Here is a 17,014-nt window from a genome sequence, read left to right on the forward strand (position 1 = left end):
GTAAAGTTCACAGACGCTGTAAATACCACTTGGAATTTCTGGGAGATGTTCTACTCATCTTTATTCCCGTGTTTACATCCCAGCATCCTGTGTGGCTTAGAGTACACTTTTCCAAATGTTTACAAACATGAAATATTGAGGTTTATATTTCTAATATAGATTGAGTATCTTGGGTTAGACGTGGTTGTGTGCTATTTCAGTTCCCATTCTCAAATGCAAATTGTAATAGATTGGGTAAAACTAAGCTTTATTATACTTTAGATAATCACTAAAGAGATTGAAGCAAATGAATGGAAGAAGAAATATGAAGAGACCCGGCAAGAAGTTTTGGAGATGAGGTTAGACTGGAGGTTTGGGGAGGGGCTGGATACTTTTATGCACTGTTAGATTTGATACAGATGAAGTGATGACAGTGTTTGCTTGCCACAGAACCAAGTGTTGAGAGCTTGAAGGCTTTGCTGTTTGCATCTTGCTTTGTGATTGAGAATGTTATTTCAGGAGTTACTGCTAACCAGTTATTATATTCAAATACTGTAGTTTATCTTGTGTTGTCCAGAGCATAACATGTAAACAGAACCCACATAATTCTTATCTTCTTAGAAGAACTGACAGAAATTTGTATCAAAATATCCATTTAGAATACAGAAAAATAAGACTTATCCAATGATAGAGACATTGGAATTCATAATACTACCTTTTTTTTTTTTTTTTTTTTTGAGGCAGGGCCTCACTCTGTCATCCAGGCTGGAGTGCAGTGGTGTGATCATGGCTCACTGCAGCCTCAGCCTCTTGGAATCAACTGATCCTCTCACCTCTGCCTCCCAAGTAGCTGGGACCACAGGCATGCGCCACCATGCCTGTGTAATTTTTTTTTAGAGATGAGGTCTCACTCTGTTGCCCAGGCTGGTTTCTAACTCCTGAGCTCAAGCAATGCACCTGCCTCAGCCTCCCAAAGTGCTGGGATTACAGGCATGAGCCACGGCACCTGGTCCGTAATACTTTTAAAAAATTAATTATGCATGAGAGTTTCAAATTACGTAACCACCAAATAGATGGTAGAAAGCTTGTTAACAAGAAACAAAATTGATTGACTTGAAATTAAAATCTTTTTATTTTTCCTCACTTTTAGAAAAGAGAGTTATGAGCCATGAAATGACTAAAGATGAAATCAAAGTAGAGAAGAAAAAAAGGCATAAATAATTCACACACTGTGTGGTCAACACTTGAATGATTAAAAAACATTTTAAATATATCCCTCTAATTTGTTGCTCTTGTATTATTTGTCTTTTAAGCATTTCCTGGGTGTAAGGCCCTTTGCTGGGCTTGATGGAAAGGAAGGGACATTCCTGCTCTGAGAGAGTGGTAGCCATACATAATAACCAACTTGGATATGACGTCAAAAGTAATGGGGGCACCACTATGGAGGGCAGGGGAGGACGTGATGTGGCTCACAGAGCACCCAGCACTGGACTGGGTCAGAAGGACATTGTCACTCTTCACTAGAAGAAAGGTTAACCCAAGAGGATGATCTTTAAAGTCTTCGAATAAGTGAAATACTTTTGGAATTAGGTCACAAAATAAAACTTGTAACTGAATCAGAGGTAGTGTCTGAAAGGGTGGATTGAGGTCAGGAAAGCCTAAGGTCAGATCGCATCTCTCAGGAAGAGCCCAGAAGAATATCTTTAACTTAGTTTGTAAAAGATTGACTCGTCTAAGCAAAATGAATCTATTTCCTTGCGGTATTCAAATAGGTGCAAAGAGAAAGGGAAGGCAGTTGTTTCTATAAGTAAAATGTAAGTTTGACTAAACATAAAATCTTAACAGAAGATTTTTTGATCTTAAATCTTCTGTTAAAATCTTAACAGAAGATTTTTTTCTTAACCTTTTTTGAACCTTAAGAAACCTTATATAATGTAAAAAAAAAAAAAAAAAAAGAGATAACAAGAGCCCCAAAGCAGATAAATGGGTTACATAAATTGGTGGTATACGTTAATGTGCTTAATTGTTTGGGGCAGCATTTCTCCAACTTTCATTGTCTGAAAATCCTCCTCTGGTAATAAGTTCTTTTTTTCTCATTTAGGAAAATTGTAGCTGAATATGAAAAGACTATTGCTCAAATGATTGGTAAGGAGAACATTTTGTTTTTCAAGGGTATGAGCCATAGGATCTGTCTTAGTCTGTTCAGCCTGGTATAACAAAATACTGTAAGCTAGGTAGCTTATAAACAGCAAACATTTTTCATAGCTCTGGAGACAGGAAAGTTCAAGGTGCCCACAGATGAGATGTCTGGGGAGGGCCCATTCCTCATAGAAGGGACTGGCTAGCTTTCTGGGGTCTCTTTTATAAGGACACTAATCCTGACATGATCGCCTCCCAAAATTCCCTTCCATGCCCACTCTCACCCTGAACATACTCACACACTGGGAATTAGGTTTCAATACATAATTCCCAGGGGTAGCATAAACCATAGCCGGATGCCTGGATGATTTTCAGACCATGTCACAAACTTTTGTCTGTCTGTCACTTAGATACAGTCGTCTCATTATTCGTGGGAGGTATGTTCTGTAAAGTTGCCACAAACACTGAATTAGTGAATACTAAACACTGCTCCTGGCCAGGCGTGGTGGCTCACACCTGTAATCCCAGCACTTTGGGAGGCCGAGATGGGTGGATCACCTGAGGTTGAGAGTTCGAAACCAGCCTGACCAACATGGAGAAACCCCATCTCTACTAATAATACAAAATTAGCTGGACGTGGTGGCGCATGCCTGTAATCCCAGCTACTCGGGAGGCTGAGGCAGGAGAATCACTTGAACCTGGGAGGCGGAGGTTGTGATGAGCAGAGATCGTGCCATTGCACTCCAGCCTGGGCAACAAGAGCAAAACTCCATGTCAAAAAATAAGTAAATAAACACTGCTCCTAGGGGAAAGACAGAGTTAGATTCCTGCATCTGGCCACAACATTTTCATTGACTGATTGGTATATAACCTTGTCTTATGTGTGTTCCTGTTTAAAGACACCTTATTTAATATATATGGTTGATTCATTAACATTGAGGTCACAGTGGGCGGCACTTTGGCTCATATCTGAACACAGCTTCTGTAATGTATGTATTTTAAGGAGCCTCACTGTCTTCTTGTGCTTACTATCACTAGACAGCACTGTAGCACTGCCCTTGGAGGCCACTCAGAACAGTGAGGTCTCCAGCAAAAGAACACAAATGCAACAAACGTGGCCCAAATAGACCACAAGAAGAACACTTGTTTATGGAATGAATCAAGAAGGCAGAGTATTGCTTTGTTCACTGTCAGCTGAGAGTGTGCATATCAGGTGACTAATGCATTTTTGCCACTCTGCACACATCCACAAATGACTATTGTAAGTCCAGGAGGATAGATTTGAGGATGACAAATTTTAGCAAGTAGGCGAATTGGGAAATATGTACTTGGTGAATAATGAGGGTCAACTGTAGTTAGGTTCATTTTAGAGGATGGCAGGCCTTGAATTCTGTGACTGTTGGTGGCCTGGTCACATCACTAACACCCGCTGGGAGCATCCTGTATTTTGGTGCAGGGTTCTTACTCTAGTGCAGGTTGTAATTTCTCTGCATCAGACCCAGTGGTGCCTTTACAAAACAACAAGATTGAGCCTCCTGCATTGAATTTAGAGTCTCTTCTCATCCATATCGTAAGGATCGACTCCCTAAACCAAAGTCTGGCCTTTCTCCACTAAATTACCGAAATGATACTTTCTACTGTCCACATCACCTAATACCTTCCCAGCTCCGGGCCTTACCACAGCTGTTCTTCTCTATAGAATATTCTCCTCCCAGGTAGCTGTATGGTTCACACCCTCATTTCTGTCCGGTCTCTGCTCAAATCTCTCCTCTGAGAGCGGGTACTTTCTGTACAGTAACAGCCCCCTCCTCACCCCCATTCCCCCTTACCCTGCCTTGTTTTTTCCCCATCGCTTGTCACCACGCATCTCCCCCAACTACAATGTAAGCCGTGAGAGCAGGAACTTGGTCACATCCCCGGCTGTATCCCTATCACCGAGAACACTGCTTGGCTTCTAGGGAGTCTCTATTTGTTGAATAAATATGTCGTTCGTTTTGACTTGTGATTCCCAGAAGATGAACAAAGGACAAGTATGACCTCTCAGAAAAGCTTCCAGCAACTGACCATGGAGAAGGAACAGGCCCTGGCCGACCTTAACTCTGTGGAAAGGTCCCTTTCTGATCTCTTCAGGAGATACGAGAACCTGAAAGGTGTTCTGGAAGGGTTCAAGAAGGTAGAGTGTTTTTTCCCTCTGTTCCGGGTGTATTTCCAATAGGGTATTTCCTTGGTAACTGGTCATCAAATACATATGCCAGAGGTTGTGGGTATCCTTCTAAATAGGAGCTCAGGACCTACTGGCCTTGTATCCTCTATTCCAGTGAAGCTGGATTTTTCCACATTTTTCCTTCTTTGGTTGTTCAGGCATCTGGCCCAATGGGTGGCCATGTCTTGGCCATTCCTCTCCTGTGTCAAGCCAATAAACCCCAGGCTGTGGCGTAGACTGCAAGAGCTATTAATTGAACCCTCAGACCTCAGGTGAATTCTAGAAATGTTCTTTCTGATAATTCACCATTTCAGTTTTCGTAAAAGGGATTAGAAGGAATTCCATGTCACTGAAAAATTCAAGCTGCATATTCTAGAAGAATTAAGTATAATATTTCAAATTTAGATATAAATGGGCCTGTTGATTTAATTTAGCTTTACCATATCAACCAGACACAATTATAGCAAGGAAATGTCTTTATTTTCATATTAAAATAAAAATGAAACTGGCCAGTTTATCAAATATGGAAGTCAAATTGCCATTCAGTTTTGAATAACTGCCTTCCTAAAGTAGGCATATTGGTATAACTGACCCTTACTGTATGATATTGAAAATTAACACATGAAGACATTATGTAGAATTTCCTCAATGAGAATTACATGTGGCTATTTCAAATTACTGCAGAGTATGAATAAAAGGCAGATATCTGAGTTAATTCGATTTTTCCATTCTTTAAAAAACGAAAACTCTGATACATGGTAGATTAGAAGAAACAAAATGACCTGTTTAGTTTCAATTTTTGCTTTGGAACAGAATGAAGAAGCCTTGAAGAAATGTGCTCAGGATTACTTAGCCAGAGTTAAACAAGAGGAGCAGCGATACCAGGCCCTGAAAATCCACGCAGAAGAAAAACTGGACAAGTAAGAACTTGTAAATTTTGAATTTCACTCTTCATGATGTTGTGGGAAGATTGACAGAGGAAAAAAAAATTCACTGTTTTGCAACTCCAGGTTGTATTTGTATGTGTTTATTTCACTTTTTAAACCCCTTTCCCATTGTTAAAACGTTAAAAAGTGAGAAAAGGTATATCTGCTCCTGCCTCCTTCCACTGGGTTCCCATCTTTCTCTATGCCAGGTAATCACTGTTGTTAGTTTCTGTTTTTTCTTCCTATTAAAATTTTTCTCTCCTTTTTTATGATTATAGCATACTTTGCTGTTTTTGCTTAGCAATATAATTTTGAGAATCTTTCCCTGTCAGTGCAAGAAGAGCTTCCTCTTTTTTTTTCTAATGGTATTCCATTGTTGGAATGTATCATTTATTTAACAGTCCCCTCCTGTTAGCCATTAAAGTTAATTCAAATGTCTTGCTGCCACAGACAGTGCTGTAGTAAGTGACCTGGTAGGTGATCGTTTTGCATGCCTGTGAGTTATCTTTATGATCTGTATGTTAGAAAAGGAATTGCTAGACCAAAGCATATATGAATTTATAATTGTAAGTGTTGTTAGATTGGCCCCATTAGACTTTTATCATTTTATAGCCTTATATAATACATGAGAGCATCTCTTTTTTCTGCAGCTATGCCAACAGATCAACGTTTTTATTTTCTGCAAATCAAATAGGTGAAAATGATATTTCAACATAGGTATTTGTTTTTGGCAAGCAACAGAGCAGTCATTTATTTATTTATTTATTTAATTTTTATTTTTTTGAGACGGAGTTTCGCTCTGTCACCCAGGCTGGAGTGGAGCAGTGTGATCTAGGCTCACTGCAACCTCCGTCTCCCGGGTTCAAGCAATTCTGCCTCAGCCTCCCAAGTAGCTGGGATTACAGGCACACGCCACCACACCCAGCTAATTTTTTGTATTTTTAGTAGAGACAGGGTTTCACCATGTTGGCCAGGCTGGCGTGGAACTCCTGACCTCAAGTGATCCGCCTGCCTCAGCTTCCCAAAGTGCTGGGATTACAGGTGTGAGCCACTGCGCCCAGCCCCAGAGCATTTATTTTAATGTAATTTTGATTTGCATTTATCTTATGAATGAAATTGAATATATTTCAGCATTTATTAATATATTTGCTTTACTATGAATTACTCTATTCTTTGCCCATTTTCCTATTGTCAGTTTATATATTTTATATATTAGGGACACCAACCCTTTGTGATAAGAATTTTGAATAATTTTTCAAGTTTATCATTTGTCTTTTGCCTCTGCCTGTGGTGTTTTTTGATATTCAGAAATTTACTTTTATGTGCTGAAATGTATTAGTCATTTCTTTTACAGCGTCTGGATTCCTTGTCATAGTAACAAGTATCTTCCCCATGCTGGATAGAAAATATTCTACCATGTTTTACTTACACATTTTGGCTTAGTTTTTTTAATCCTTAAATCTAATGCATTTGGAGTTTATCCTGGGGAGTATTATCCAACTTGATTTTTTGTTTTTTTGGGGACAGAGTCTCACTCTGTCACCCATGCTGGAGTGCAGTGGCACAATGTCAGCTCACTGCAACCTCCACCTCCTGGGTTCAAGCGATTCTTCTGCTTCAGCCTTCCGAGGAGCTGGAATTGCAGGCACCCGCCACCATGCCCAGCTAATTTTTGTATTTTTAGTAGAGACGGGGTTTTGCCATGTTGGGCAGGCTGGTCTCGAACTTCTGACCTCAAGTGATCCACCCGCCTTGGTCTCCCCAAGTGCTGGGGTTACAGGCATGAACCACTGCACCTGGCCTCCAACTTAACTTTTTAACTAAAAGGTAATACATACTTCTACATTTTGATGCCTAAATTTCTATTTGTAGAAACAGAAGTTCCCCTGCCCCCTTCCCACTCGCATAGTACTGTATTAGGTTTCTTGTGTATTCTTCTCCATAGGTTATACAGATCCCTTTATGTATTATACATAGGTTTATTGTATATCCCTCTAGTCTTTTCATTGTGTCTGTATAAATACTATGATTTTGAACTATAAAAAATATTTACAATATTGGAATCACATTAGACAAATTTCCTTTTTCCCTCAATAGCATATCATGGCCATTTTTTCATGTCAGAACATACAGCTGAATCTCATTCTTTTTATTAGGTCGTGGAACTCTAGTGTTTCTTTATTGATGGGCACTTAGTTACAAACTTTCTTCCATTGAAGGTAACAATACAGCGAACGTCCTGTGCACTCATCATTGTGCCAGGTGGAAGTATTTCTGTGAATACATAACTGAAAGTGGGATTGCTGCGTCGGAGGGCGTGTACACTTTAAGTTGTCCTGGTGACTACCGCATTGCCTGCCACAGGGCAGCGCCAGTTTCCAACCGCCCATTGGCACATGAGCCTGCCTGTCTCCTTGTATCTTGGCCCACACAGGACTATCCTTGTTAATTTTTGCCAATTCAATCAATTTTCAAAGCTTATCATTTTAATTTATATGCCTCTGATTACTAATGAGGCTTTAGCATCCTTTCATCAGTTTACTGGCTGTTCATCAACTGACATTTATGGTTTTTAAGAATGTCTTTCACTTCTCATTAATAAACTCATTCCCTGTAGGCCTGTGTCTCACAGATGTCAGTGGTTAGTATCCTGACTCTAGCTGTGATTGTCTCCAAAATTATCCAGTCCGCTTTTGTACTGGGCTATAAAAAAAAAAAAAATCTAAGACTGTTGTAGAAACCATTTGCTGTGAGATACAAATTTTGAAGTTGTAAATTGAATTTTTATAAATTAAAATGGGATTATTTAGGTCACCGATTTTTGTGTTTTCTTTTATCATGCAGTCAATTCTTTGGGGGCTGTGCCTCCCAGATGTCAGTGGTTAGTATCCTGGCTTTGACTAGTGGCTAATCATGTGCTTTTTGTCTCTTTATTCCACCCAAACACCATAAACAGAGCCAATGAGGAGATTGCACAGGTTCGAACAAAAGCAAAGGCTGAGAGTGCAGCTCTCCATGCTGGACTCCGGAAAGAGCAGATGAAGGTGGAGTCCCTGGAAAGGGCCCTACAGCAGAAGGTACAGAAAGGGGCCTGATCTGGGTGGCCACAGAGACGTTTGGTTTTCCTCCTCAGCAGTGACTCGCTTATGACAGATGTGGGTGAAAGAGGCCTTGGCTTTCTGCTCAGACACTTCAGTCCATCTCCTTTCTGAACTGATCCAGGTGGAAACAAACAAGTCAAACCATTAAATTTACAAGCACATCATGCGGAAATCATCCGTAGGCAGGGTGCAGAGAGGAAGTTGCATTTTTTTTTTTTTTTTTTTTTTTTTTTTTTTTTGAGACGGAGTCTCGCTCTGCCGCCCAGGCTGGAGTGCAGTGGCCGGATCTCAGCTCACTACAAGCTCCGCCTCCCAGGTTCACGCCATTCTCCTGCCTCAGCCTCCCGAGTAGTTGGGACTACAGGCGCCCGCCACCGCGCCCGGCTAGTTTTTTGTATTTTTTAGTAGAGACGGGGTTTCACCGTGTTAGCCAGGATGGTCTCGATCTCCTGACCTTGTGATCCGCCCGTCTCGGCCTCCCAAAGTGCTGGGACTACAGGCTTGAGCCACCGCGCCCGGCCTGGAAGTTGCATTTTAACTGAAGTTCAGAACACCTTCCTAGTTGGGGTCTTGAGACTGCCTTTCTTTCTTTCTTTTTGTTTTTATGCAGTATATTAATATGAAGCCATCTCCCCCTTCATTGCTTTAGATCAGTGGTTTGCAGTTGGGGGCAGTTTTGCCCTCCAGGGGGTGTTAGGTGTTAGGTAATGTGTGGAGATATATTTGTTTGGTTGTCACCACTGGGAGATGCTATTGGTATAAAGTGCAGGAGGCCAGGGATGCTGTTAAACATCCTGCAATGCACAGGACAGCCCCTGACAACCCACTTATCCATCCTAAAACATCAGCAGTGCTGCTTTGAGAAATTGCTATAGATCAGTGAAAACCAGGACTAGCAACAATCCCTGTTTCTCACTAAGCAATTTTTAGCTTTCCATTTTCATATGTCTCTGGTGTATTTTCCTTACTGCGTTTCCAATTATGTACTCATACCTGTGCCATCCATTCATCAAGAGCAGGAGTTTTTATCACAGGGTCTGATAGCCCCTAGAATGGTGCTCCGTAGGAGATTCAGACTCCAGCATCCCTGGAGATACTAATGGATTGAGTGAGACCCAGATACTTATGTTTTTGACAAGTACCCCAGATAATTCCTCTGATAACAAGAGAATTGGGGAACTAAGAGATTCATGGACAAGTTTCAGAGGGCTGGTGACTGTCTTCACCCTTTACTCAATTTAAGCATGATTTTATGAGTACATTGTTTTTGAGATGTGTAGCCTTTTTTTCTTTAAAGCATCTCTGATGTAGAAAAGTTAAAAATCACTGAATTGGGATGTCTAGGGTAGGGTATATCCAGACTTGGGACTAGTTAACTCTATTTGCCTTTATTTCAGAATACAAAGTGGCCTGCGTAATTGTGTCTTTTGTCTTTCAGAACCAAGAAATTGAAGAACTGACAAAAATCTGTGATGAGCTGATTGCAAAGCTGGGAAAGGCTGACTGAGACTCCCCCTGTTAGCTCAACAGATCTGCATTTGGCTGCTTCTCTTGTGACCACAATTATCTTGCCTTATCCAGGAATAATCGCCCCTTTGCAGAGAAAAAAAAAAAAAACTTAAAAAAAGCACATGTCTACTGCTGCCTGTCCCGCTTTGCTGCCAATGCAACAGCCCTGGAAGAAACCCTAGAGGGTTGCGTAGTCTAGAAAGGAGTGTGACCTGACAGTGCTGGAGCCTTCCAGTTTCCCATATGAAGGTTCCATTAGGCTGCTGAGTTTGGGTTTGTGATTTCTTTATGTTTAGTTTGTTTTAAAGTCATCTTTACTTTCCCAAATGTGTTAAAATTTGTAGCTCCTCTTTGGGGTCTTCTACACCACCTGTCTGATTTTTTTTTTGTGATCTATTTAATCTTTTAATTTTTTAATATCAGTGGTTTTATTTAAGGAGACAATTTGGCCTATTGTTACTTCCAGTTTATAATCAAGAAGGGGCTCTGGGTCCCCTTTTATTACACACACACTCACACACATACATGTATATTTATAGATGCTGCTACTCTTTTCCCTGAAGCATAGTCAAGTAAGAACTTGTCTACAGAAGGACATATTTCCTTCGATGTGAGACCCTATTTTGAAATAGAGTCCTGACTCAGAACACCAACTTAAGAATTTGGGGGATTAAAGATATGAAGACCACAGTCTTGGGTTTTCATGTCTGCAGAAGACTATTTGCCATGACGTTTTGTTACCCTGGTATTTGGACACTCCTCAGCTTTAATGGGTGTGGCCCCTTTAGGGTTAGTCCTCAGACTGATGGTAGTGTCTGCTTTCTGCATGAATGGCAATATGGGAGGCCCTCCAAGCTAGGGTTTGGCAAATCTGCCCTAGAGTCATTTACTCTTCTCTGCCTCCATTTGTTGATACAAAATCAACATTTAGTCTTCATTATCTTTTTTTTTTTTTTTTGAGACAGAGTTTTGATCTATTTTAAATATGTGAAGAAAATCTACTTGTAAAAGGCTCAGATCTTAATTAAAAGGTAGCACCGTTACCAATTATAAGGCGAAGAAATGTTTTTTTCCCATTGTTCTTCAGATGTTGAAAAGAAAGCAAAAATTACCTTCTAACTTAAGACAGAATTTTTAACAAAATGAGCAGTAAAAGTCACGTGAACCACTCCAAAAATCAGTGCATTTTGCATATTTTTAAACAAAGACAGCTTGAATACTGAGAAGAGGAGTGCAAGGAGAAGGTCTGTACTAACAAAGCCAAATTCCTCAAGCTCTTACTGGACTCAGTTTGGAGTGGTGGGCCATTAACCCCAACATGGAATTTTTCCATATAAATCTCAATGAATTCCCTTTCATTTGAATAGGCAAACCCAAATCCATGCAAGTGTTTTAAAGCACTCTCCTCTTAATCTTACACCCTGAAAGTCTTCATGGTGATATGCACTATATTCAGTATATATATGTTTTCCTATTTCTCCTATTTCTCTTGTAAAACTATTGCATGATCCAACTTCAGCAATGAATTGTGCCTAGTGGAGAACCTCTATAGATCTTAAAAAATGAATTTTTCTTTAGCAGTGTGTTACTCACATGGGTGCAATCTTTAGCCCCAGGGAGGTCAATAATGTCTTTTAAAGCCAGAAGTCACATTTTACCAATATGCATTTATCATAATTGGTGCTTAGGCTGTATTTTCAAGCCTGTTGTCTTAACATTTTGTATAAAAAAGAACAACAGAAATTATCTGTCGTTTGAGAAGTGGCTTGACAATCATTTGAGCTTTGAAAGCAGTCGCTTGTGGTGTAATATGAATGCTGTCCTAGTGGTCATAGTACCAAGGGCATGTGTCTCCCCTTGGTCTAACTGATTTCCTCTTTAGTCCTCTACTGCTAAAGAAGTTAATTTTGCATTTTGCAGAAACGTTGATTGCTAAATCTTTTTGCTGCTGTGTTTTGGTGTTTTCATGTTTACTTGTTTTATATTGATCTGTTTTAAGTATGAAAGGCTTATAGTGGCCTCCACTGTAAATCTATAGTCATCTTTTTAAGCTTATTGTGTTTAAGAAAGTAGCTATGTGTTAAACAGAGGTAACGGCAGTCCTTCCCTAGCACACTGGTGGAAGAGACCCCTTAAGAACCTGACCCCAGTGAATGAAGCTGATGCACAGGGAGACAGGGAGCACCAGAGTACCCTCGTTAAGTGATACTTGCTCTGGCCTCTTAGCCATGACCATTACAAGGAAATATCCCCCATTCTAACTTAACAGATGCCGCCTCTCCAAAGAGAATTAAAATGTAGCTTGTACAGATCAAGAGAATATACTGGGCAGAATGAAGTATGTTTGTTTATTTTTCTTTAAAATAAAAAAGGGTTTTGGAACTCCGGAGAGTAAGAATATAGTATAGAGTTTGCCTCAACACGTGTGAGGGCCAAATAACATGCTAGCTAGGCAATAATAAACCCTGTTACAGAAGAGAAAAAGGGCCGGGCACAGTGGCTTATTCCCGTAATCCCAACACTGCGGAAGGCCGAGGCAGGAGGTTCGCCTGAGGCCAGGAGTTTGAGACCTACCTAGGCAACATGACGAAACCTTGTCTCTACCAAAAATATAAAAATTAGCTGGGCATGGTGGCACATGCCTGTGGTCCCAGCTACTTGGGAGGCTGAGGTGGGAGGATCACTTGAGCCTGGGAGGTCAAGGCTGCAGTGAACCATGATCATGCCACTGCACTCCATCTTGGGTGACAGCAAGATCTTGTCTCAAAAAAACAAGAAAAAAAAAAAAAAAAGAAAAAACAAACCAGAAGTGAAAAAGGAAAGTAGAAGGCAGCTGTTGGCCTAGATGGTGGTTTGGGAATATTAGGTGATCCTGTTGAGATTTTGGATCCAGAGCAATTTCTTTAGCTTTTGACTTTGCCAAAGTGTAGATAGCCTTTATCCAGCAGTATTTTAATTGGGGAATGCAACATGAGGCCGACTGAACAATTTCCCCCGTGGCTGCCCGGATAGTCACAGTCAAGGTTAGAGGAGTCTCCTTCCAGCCAGTGACCTACCCAAACCTTTTGTTCTATAAAACTGCTCTGGAAATACTGGGAAGCCCAGTTTCTCACGTGGTTTCTAGCTTCTTCGACTCAGCCCAAATTAGGAAGTACAGAAGCACATGATGTTGAAAAACCTAGGATTTGGCAGCCTTCCAGAATGGTATGGAATCTGAGGGAAGATTTATGTTTCGTTTTGGAGGACAGCTCAAGTTGAATTTTCTTTCTAGCCAGTTACCCTTTCAACCTACCCATACTTTGTACAGCTCTCACACAAATACTTAGATATTTATTAGACAGCCCTGAATTCGTTCTAATTATAAACAGGGAGAGTAAACCGCCCCCAAATGTTCCTGGGCTGGGTAAAAGCAGCTGGAGTGAAGCACTCCTTTTCCATAAAGGTAACAAAGGGTTCAGTGGTTACTCTAAGTTCAAAAGGGTTTTTTAAGAGCAAGCATTGGTTAAGTCTGTGTATACTGATTGGAAGTGATTCAGCACATTCTTTTTTAGTGGAGTAAAATTTCTGAAGCCCCCTTTTAACTTCCTTTTGGTTTTTCATTATAACTGGTAGCCATCTCATGAACTGTCTCTGACTGTTGTCTCTGCCGTCATGTGATTGTGAGCTTGCTCTCTGACATGCATTTCTGACTTTATCCTGTTGTTGGGAAGATAGAAACTAGGTTTTGAAAGATTACATGATTCAAGTGAGGGATTTTAAAGTAAAGATGTGTATATTCTGAAGAATCTAAAAGATAACAGATTATTATTATTTGCTTATGAAAGAACAATATAGTCTGGGAATCCCAGAATGTCAAGCCAAAGGTCTAAGAAGTCTTATCTTCTTCAAATATTTTAATAAAGAAGTATTTCAAGGAGATATCTGCCCAGAAAGGTTTGACTGGCCTCCAGATTCCAGTTATTTTTAAAAAGCAATTTACCACTAAATCCTTGAGTCTCCATAGAGTAACAGTAAAGAAACTAATATAACGGACTCTCCTCTCAAAGGATCTCCTCTGGAAGAGGGTATCAGCGGCAGCATTCTCCAGGGAAGACCCATCCCCTAGTGCCAGAGCTTGCATCCTGGAGACTAAAGATTGCACTTTTCGTAGTTTTTCGTCCAAATGCAATCCCATTTCTGTGCCTCTTAGCATGCAGTTAGATTTGGACAAACAAGATTCCTAAGGAATGACTTTATTAACTATAATATGGTTACATCTATTATATAAATATATATATTCTGGTTATAGTTCTAATATGGAGATGTTGCGTGCAATGCTGGCCTGTGGCAGTCTGTGTAATGCTTTAACTTGTATGGAGGAGGCCAGACTCAGAGCTGAGATGTGGCCTGAACCTTCCCTGTATCGATCCTTTAATTTAGAACTCTCAAGATGCCACTTTCTCCTCCTCTGCCTTTTAGTGGTATCTGAAATATACTCAAAACAGTAATTTCCTGGTCACATCATTAACTGCTAATTCTATATTTATAAAGAATTTTCAGATGGACATATACAAATCTGAACTCAAACCATCCCCAGTCCAGATACAGGGCAGCGTGTAGGTGACCACACCAGAGCCTCAGCCTTGGTCCTTCTCAGCCATCGGGATAGGAACCAGGCATTTCTTTTAAATCTCAGAGGTAGCAGTAAACTTTTCAGTATTGCTGTTAGCAAGTGTGTGTTTGCCAATAGATATCCATTATACTAATGTGCCAAGTAAATGTTCATTGCACATCTGCTTCCACTGTGTCCCCACGGGTGCCATGAAGTGTGTGAGGAACCCCTCATCTGGAGGGATGAGCGCTGCATTGACTACTGCTATCAGGATTGTGTTGTGTGGAATATTCATCTACATAAATTTTATATGCACAGTAATTTCCCTTTTTATATGTCAAGTAACTATTTGTAAAAGTTATACTCACAAATTATTATAATGATTACTAATATATTTTTTCCATGTTTCATTGCCTGAATAAAAACTGTTTACCACTGTTAGATTTGGGAGTGTGTGTGTGTGTATGTGGTGTTGGTACTTTTCCTGGTTATAAGTTATCCCTGAATGTGAAAATTTGTGGCAACCCTGCTTTTATGAGCCCCATATTTCAACCTAAAAATAGGAAAGATCACATTTTCTCTACACTCATTTTATGCATGTGGTTGGGTGTGTAACTAAAAACAAAACAAACTTTGGAATTCGGATACTGCCATGTAGATGTCGTGCCTTTGCATCTGTGCAAACAAAGTTTTTAGCTGGGTGCTTCTTGGTTTTGCTTAGAGACTGGTTGTCTGCCCTGGCATTTTTCAAGTCACCCCAAGCTTTCTGACTCGAAGGACCTGGGGTAAGGCAGAACTATGTAAATAGTGCAGAGCAAAGAGTTGCTGTGTTTTGTTTCTTCTAGGTTCAATGCAGTACCAGGAATAACTTTTTAAATACTAGCTAAGCCAGCTGTCCGCTTTAAAGGGATAGGAGATGGGGCAGGAAATTTTGTGGGTTGTGTTACAGGAAAAGACAAATTAAGAGGGTAGTTAAGGCTTCGTTTTACAACTAGCTGGAAATCCACTTAGGAAAATCAGAGAACTATCACTTTTCTTGCTGTTTGCCACATCTTCAGACAGTGTGGCCTCTACAGTCCTCAGAAGGCATATTTCTCACTCCCGCGCTCCTGAATCACCAGGAGAGAATCTTCTAAAAGTCTGTGATGGAGATTGCCATTTGCAGAATGTGAAACACAGTAGAAATCTGTTTCTGAGAATTACTGAGAAGAATAAGGTGGAAATTAACCTTGCTACTCTCTGACAGGATTGTATTCTTAGATAATTTAAGACCACCAATGTTTTTCATACTTTTACAGATAGGGGATCATGGGGCCTGCTTCATGGAATTTGTTACAGATGAAAATGAATATATGTGAACTTGGTCATGACACAAAATGACTTTCTTGCTGTGGCCAATGGTGAAAGCATGAAAAACCCTGATCTAGCCAACTGAAGTCCTTTCACAGTGGAAACAGGCCCAGTGGGAGAAACAGTGAAGCCAAGATCCCATGGCTTGCTTGTCAGTAAACATTGTTGCCCTCGCTCAAATGAGGGGAAAAAAATTAATTGCCACTTAGTTCTTTTCAAGCTCTTGAAATCCAAGTCCTAGGTTTGGGTAGTATTTATATCATTTTCCAAGTTTGTAGGCACTTAAGGACCAATGAAAGCCAAATACCTTTTTCTCAACATTAATTAATTCATTCACTCATTTATTTGCAGAGTTTAAAGTGAAACACGAAAAGTTTGAGGGACAGTTAGCCAAAGAAATTGTTTTTACGTTTTATTGAAACAGCATTTAAATATAAATAATAGGGGAATGAAAATGATTCTTCCCGAGAAGAAAGCCATCCCTAGGTTACATTTCTTGATTTTTTTTTTTTTTTGGGGGGGAGTCAAGGACATTTATTTCACATTCACACAGCTGTACATTTCTATAAAGAATGTGGGGCTGAAATATTTACAGTCATCTCTTGCCCATGCCCAGGCTGCCTCTCCCTCCTGGCACCCCGTGCCTGGAGACAGCCTGCAGACACAGATGTGCAAACCCAGCTTGGTCTTTCCTGCGCACTCCCTGATGCTCAGGCAGAGCAGCCAGTGGTCCCTGGGACTCCACGAGCCTCGCCCACTCCGTCCTCTGAGGCCGAAGGCGCGGCAGGCCACAGGGAATTTGCTGCTCCACTGCAGTGACAGAGGCTGTAGCAGGCAGCAGCCCACACTTGTGGGCCCCGGGCAGTAGCTGCCAGCTTGGGAATGCAGAAGGAAGCAGGGAGGCTGCCACTCGCTCCGGCTGCCCCCCAATTTACATTTCTTGAAAGAAAAAATGTAGTTGTGAGTTGTTGGTTGGTTATTATCTAAGTGAGTTATTGCCTGAGAGTGGAGAGATAGTGGTGCTTACGATCTATGAGATAAATCTAACCCGAACAGGCCTGTATTTTCTGCTGGTTTTTTTTTTTGGTTTTTTTTTGAGACGGAGTCTCACTCTGCTGCCCAGGCTGAAGTGCAGTGGCATGATTTCAGCTCACTACAACCTTCACCTCCCAGGTTCAAGTGATTCTCCTGCCGAGCCTCCCAAGTAACTAGGATT

At 40.7% G+C, this 17,014-nt stretch overlaps 1 protein-coding gene across 25 annotated transcripts in view; it reads left to right on the forward strand.

Annotated features, from left to right (window-relative positions):
- The window catches only part of TACC1 (transforming acidic coiled-coil containing protein 1), a 130,683-nt gene extending 115,794 nt beyond the window's left edge, over positions 1–14,889 (forward strand). For 19 of the 25 annotated variants that reach the window (XM_025393273.1, XM_025393269.1, XM_025393270.1 and 16 more), the window contains 6 exons: positions 262–338; positions 2,081–2,124; positions 4,131–4,291; positions 5,135–5,241; positions 8,204–8,324; positions 9,787–12,629. In XM_025393273.1, the coding sequence (XP_025249058.1) occupies positions 262–338; positions 2,081–2,124; positions 4,131–4,291; positions 5,135–5,241; positions 8,204–8,324; positions 9,787–9,855 (579 nt within the window). In that variant the 3' untranslated portion in view covers positions 9,856–12,629. Of the gene's footprint in view, positions 1–261; positions 339–2,080; positions 2,125–4,130; positions 4,292–5,134; positions 5,242–8,203; positions 8,325–9,786 lie in introns of all 25 variants that reach the window. The other 6 variants (XM_025393283.1, XM_025393268.1, XM_025393291.1 and 3 more) reach the window with 2 other exon arrangements.
- Positions 14,890–17,014: the final 2,125 nt, after the last annotated feature.

Source organism: Theropithecus gelada, chromosome 8 (assembly GCF_003255815.1).
Source record: "Theropithecus gelada isolate Dixy chromosome 8, Tgel_1.0, whole genome shotgun sequence".
Lineage (NCBI taxonomy): Eukaryota > Metazoa > Chordata > Mammalia > Primates > Cercopithecidae > Theropithecus > Theropithecus gelada.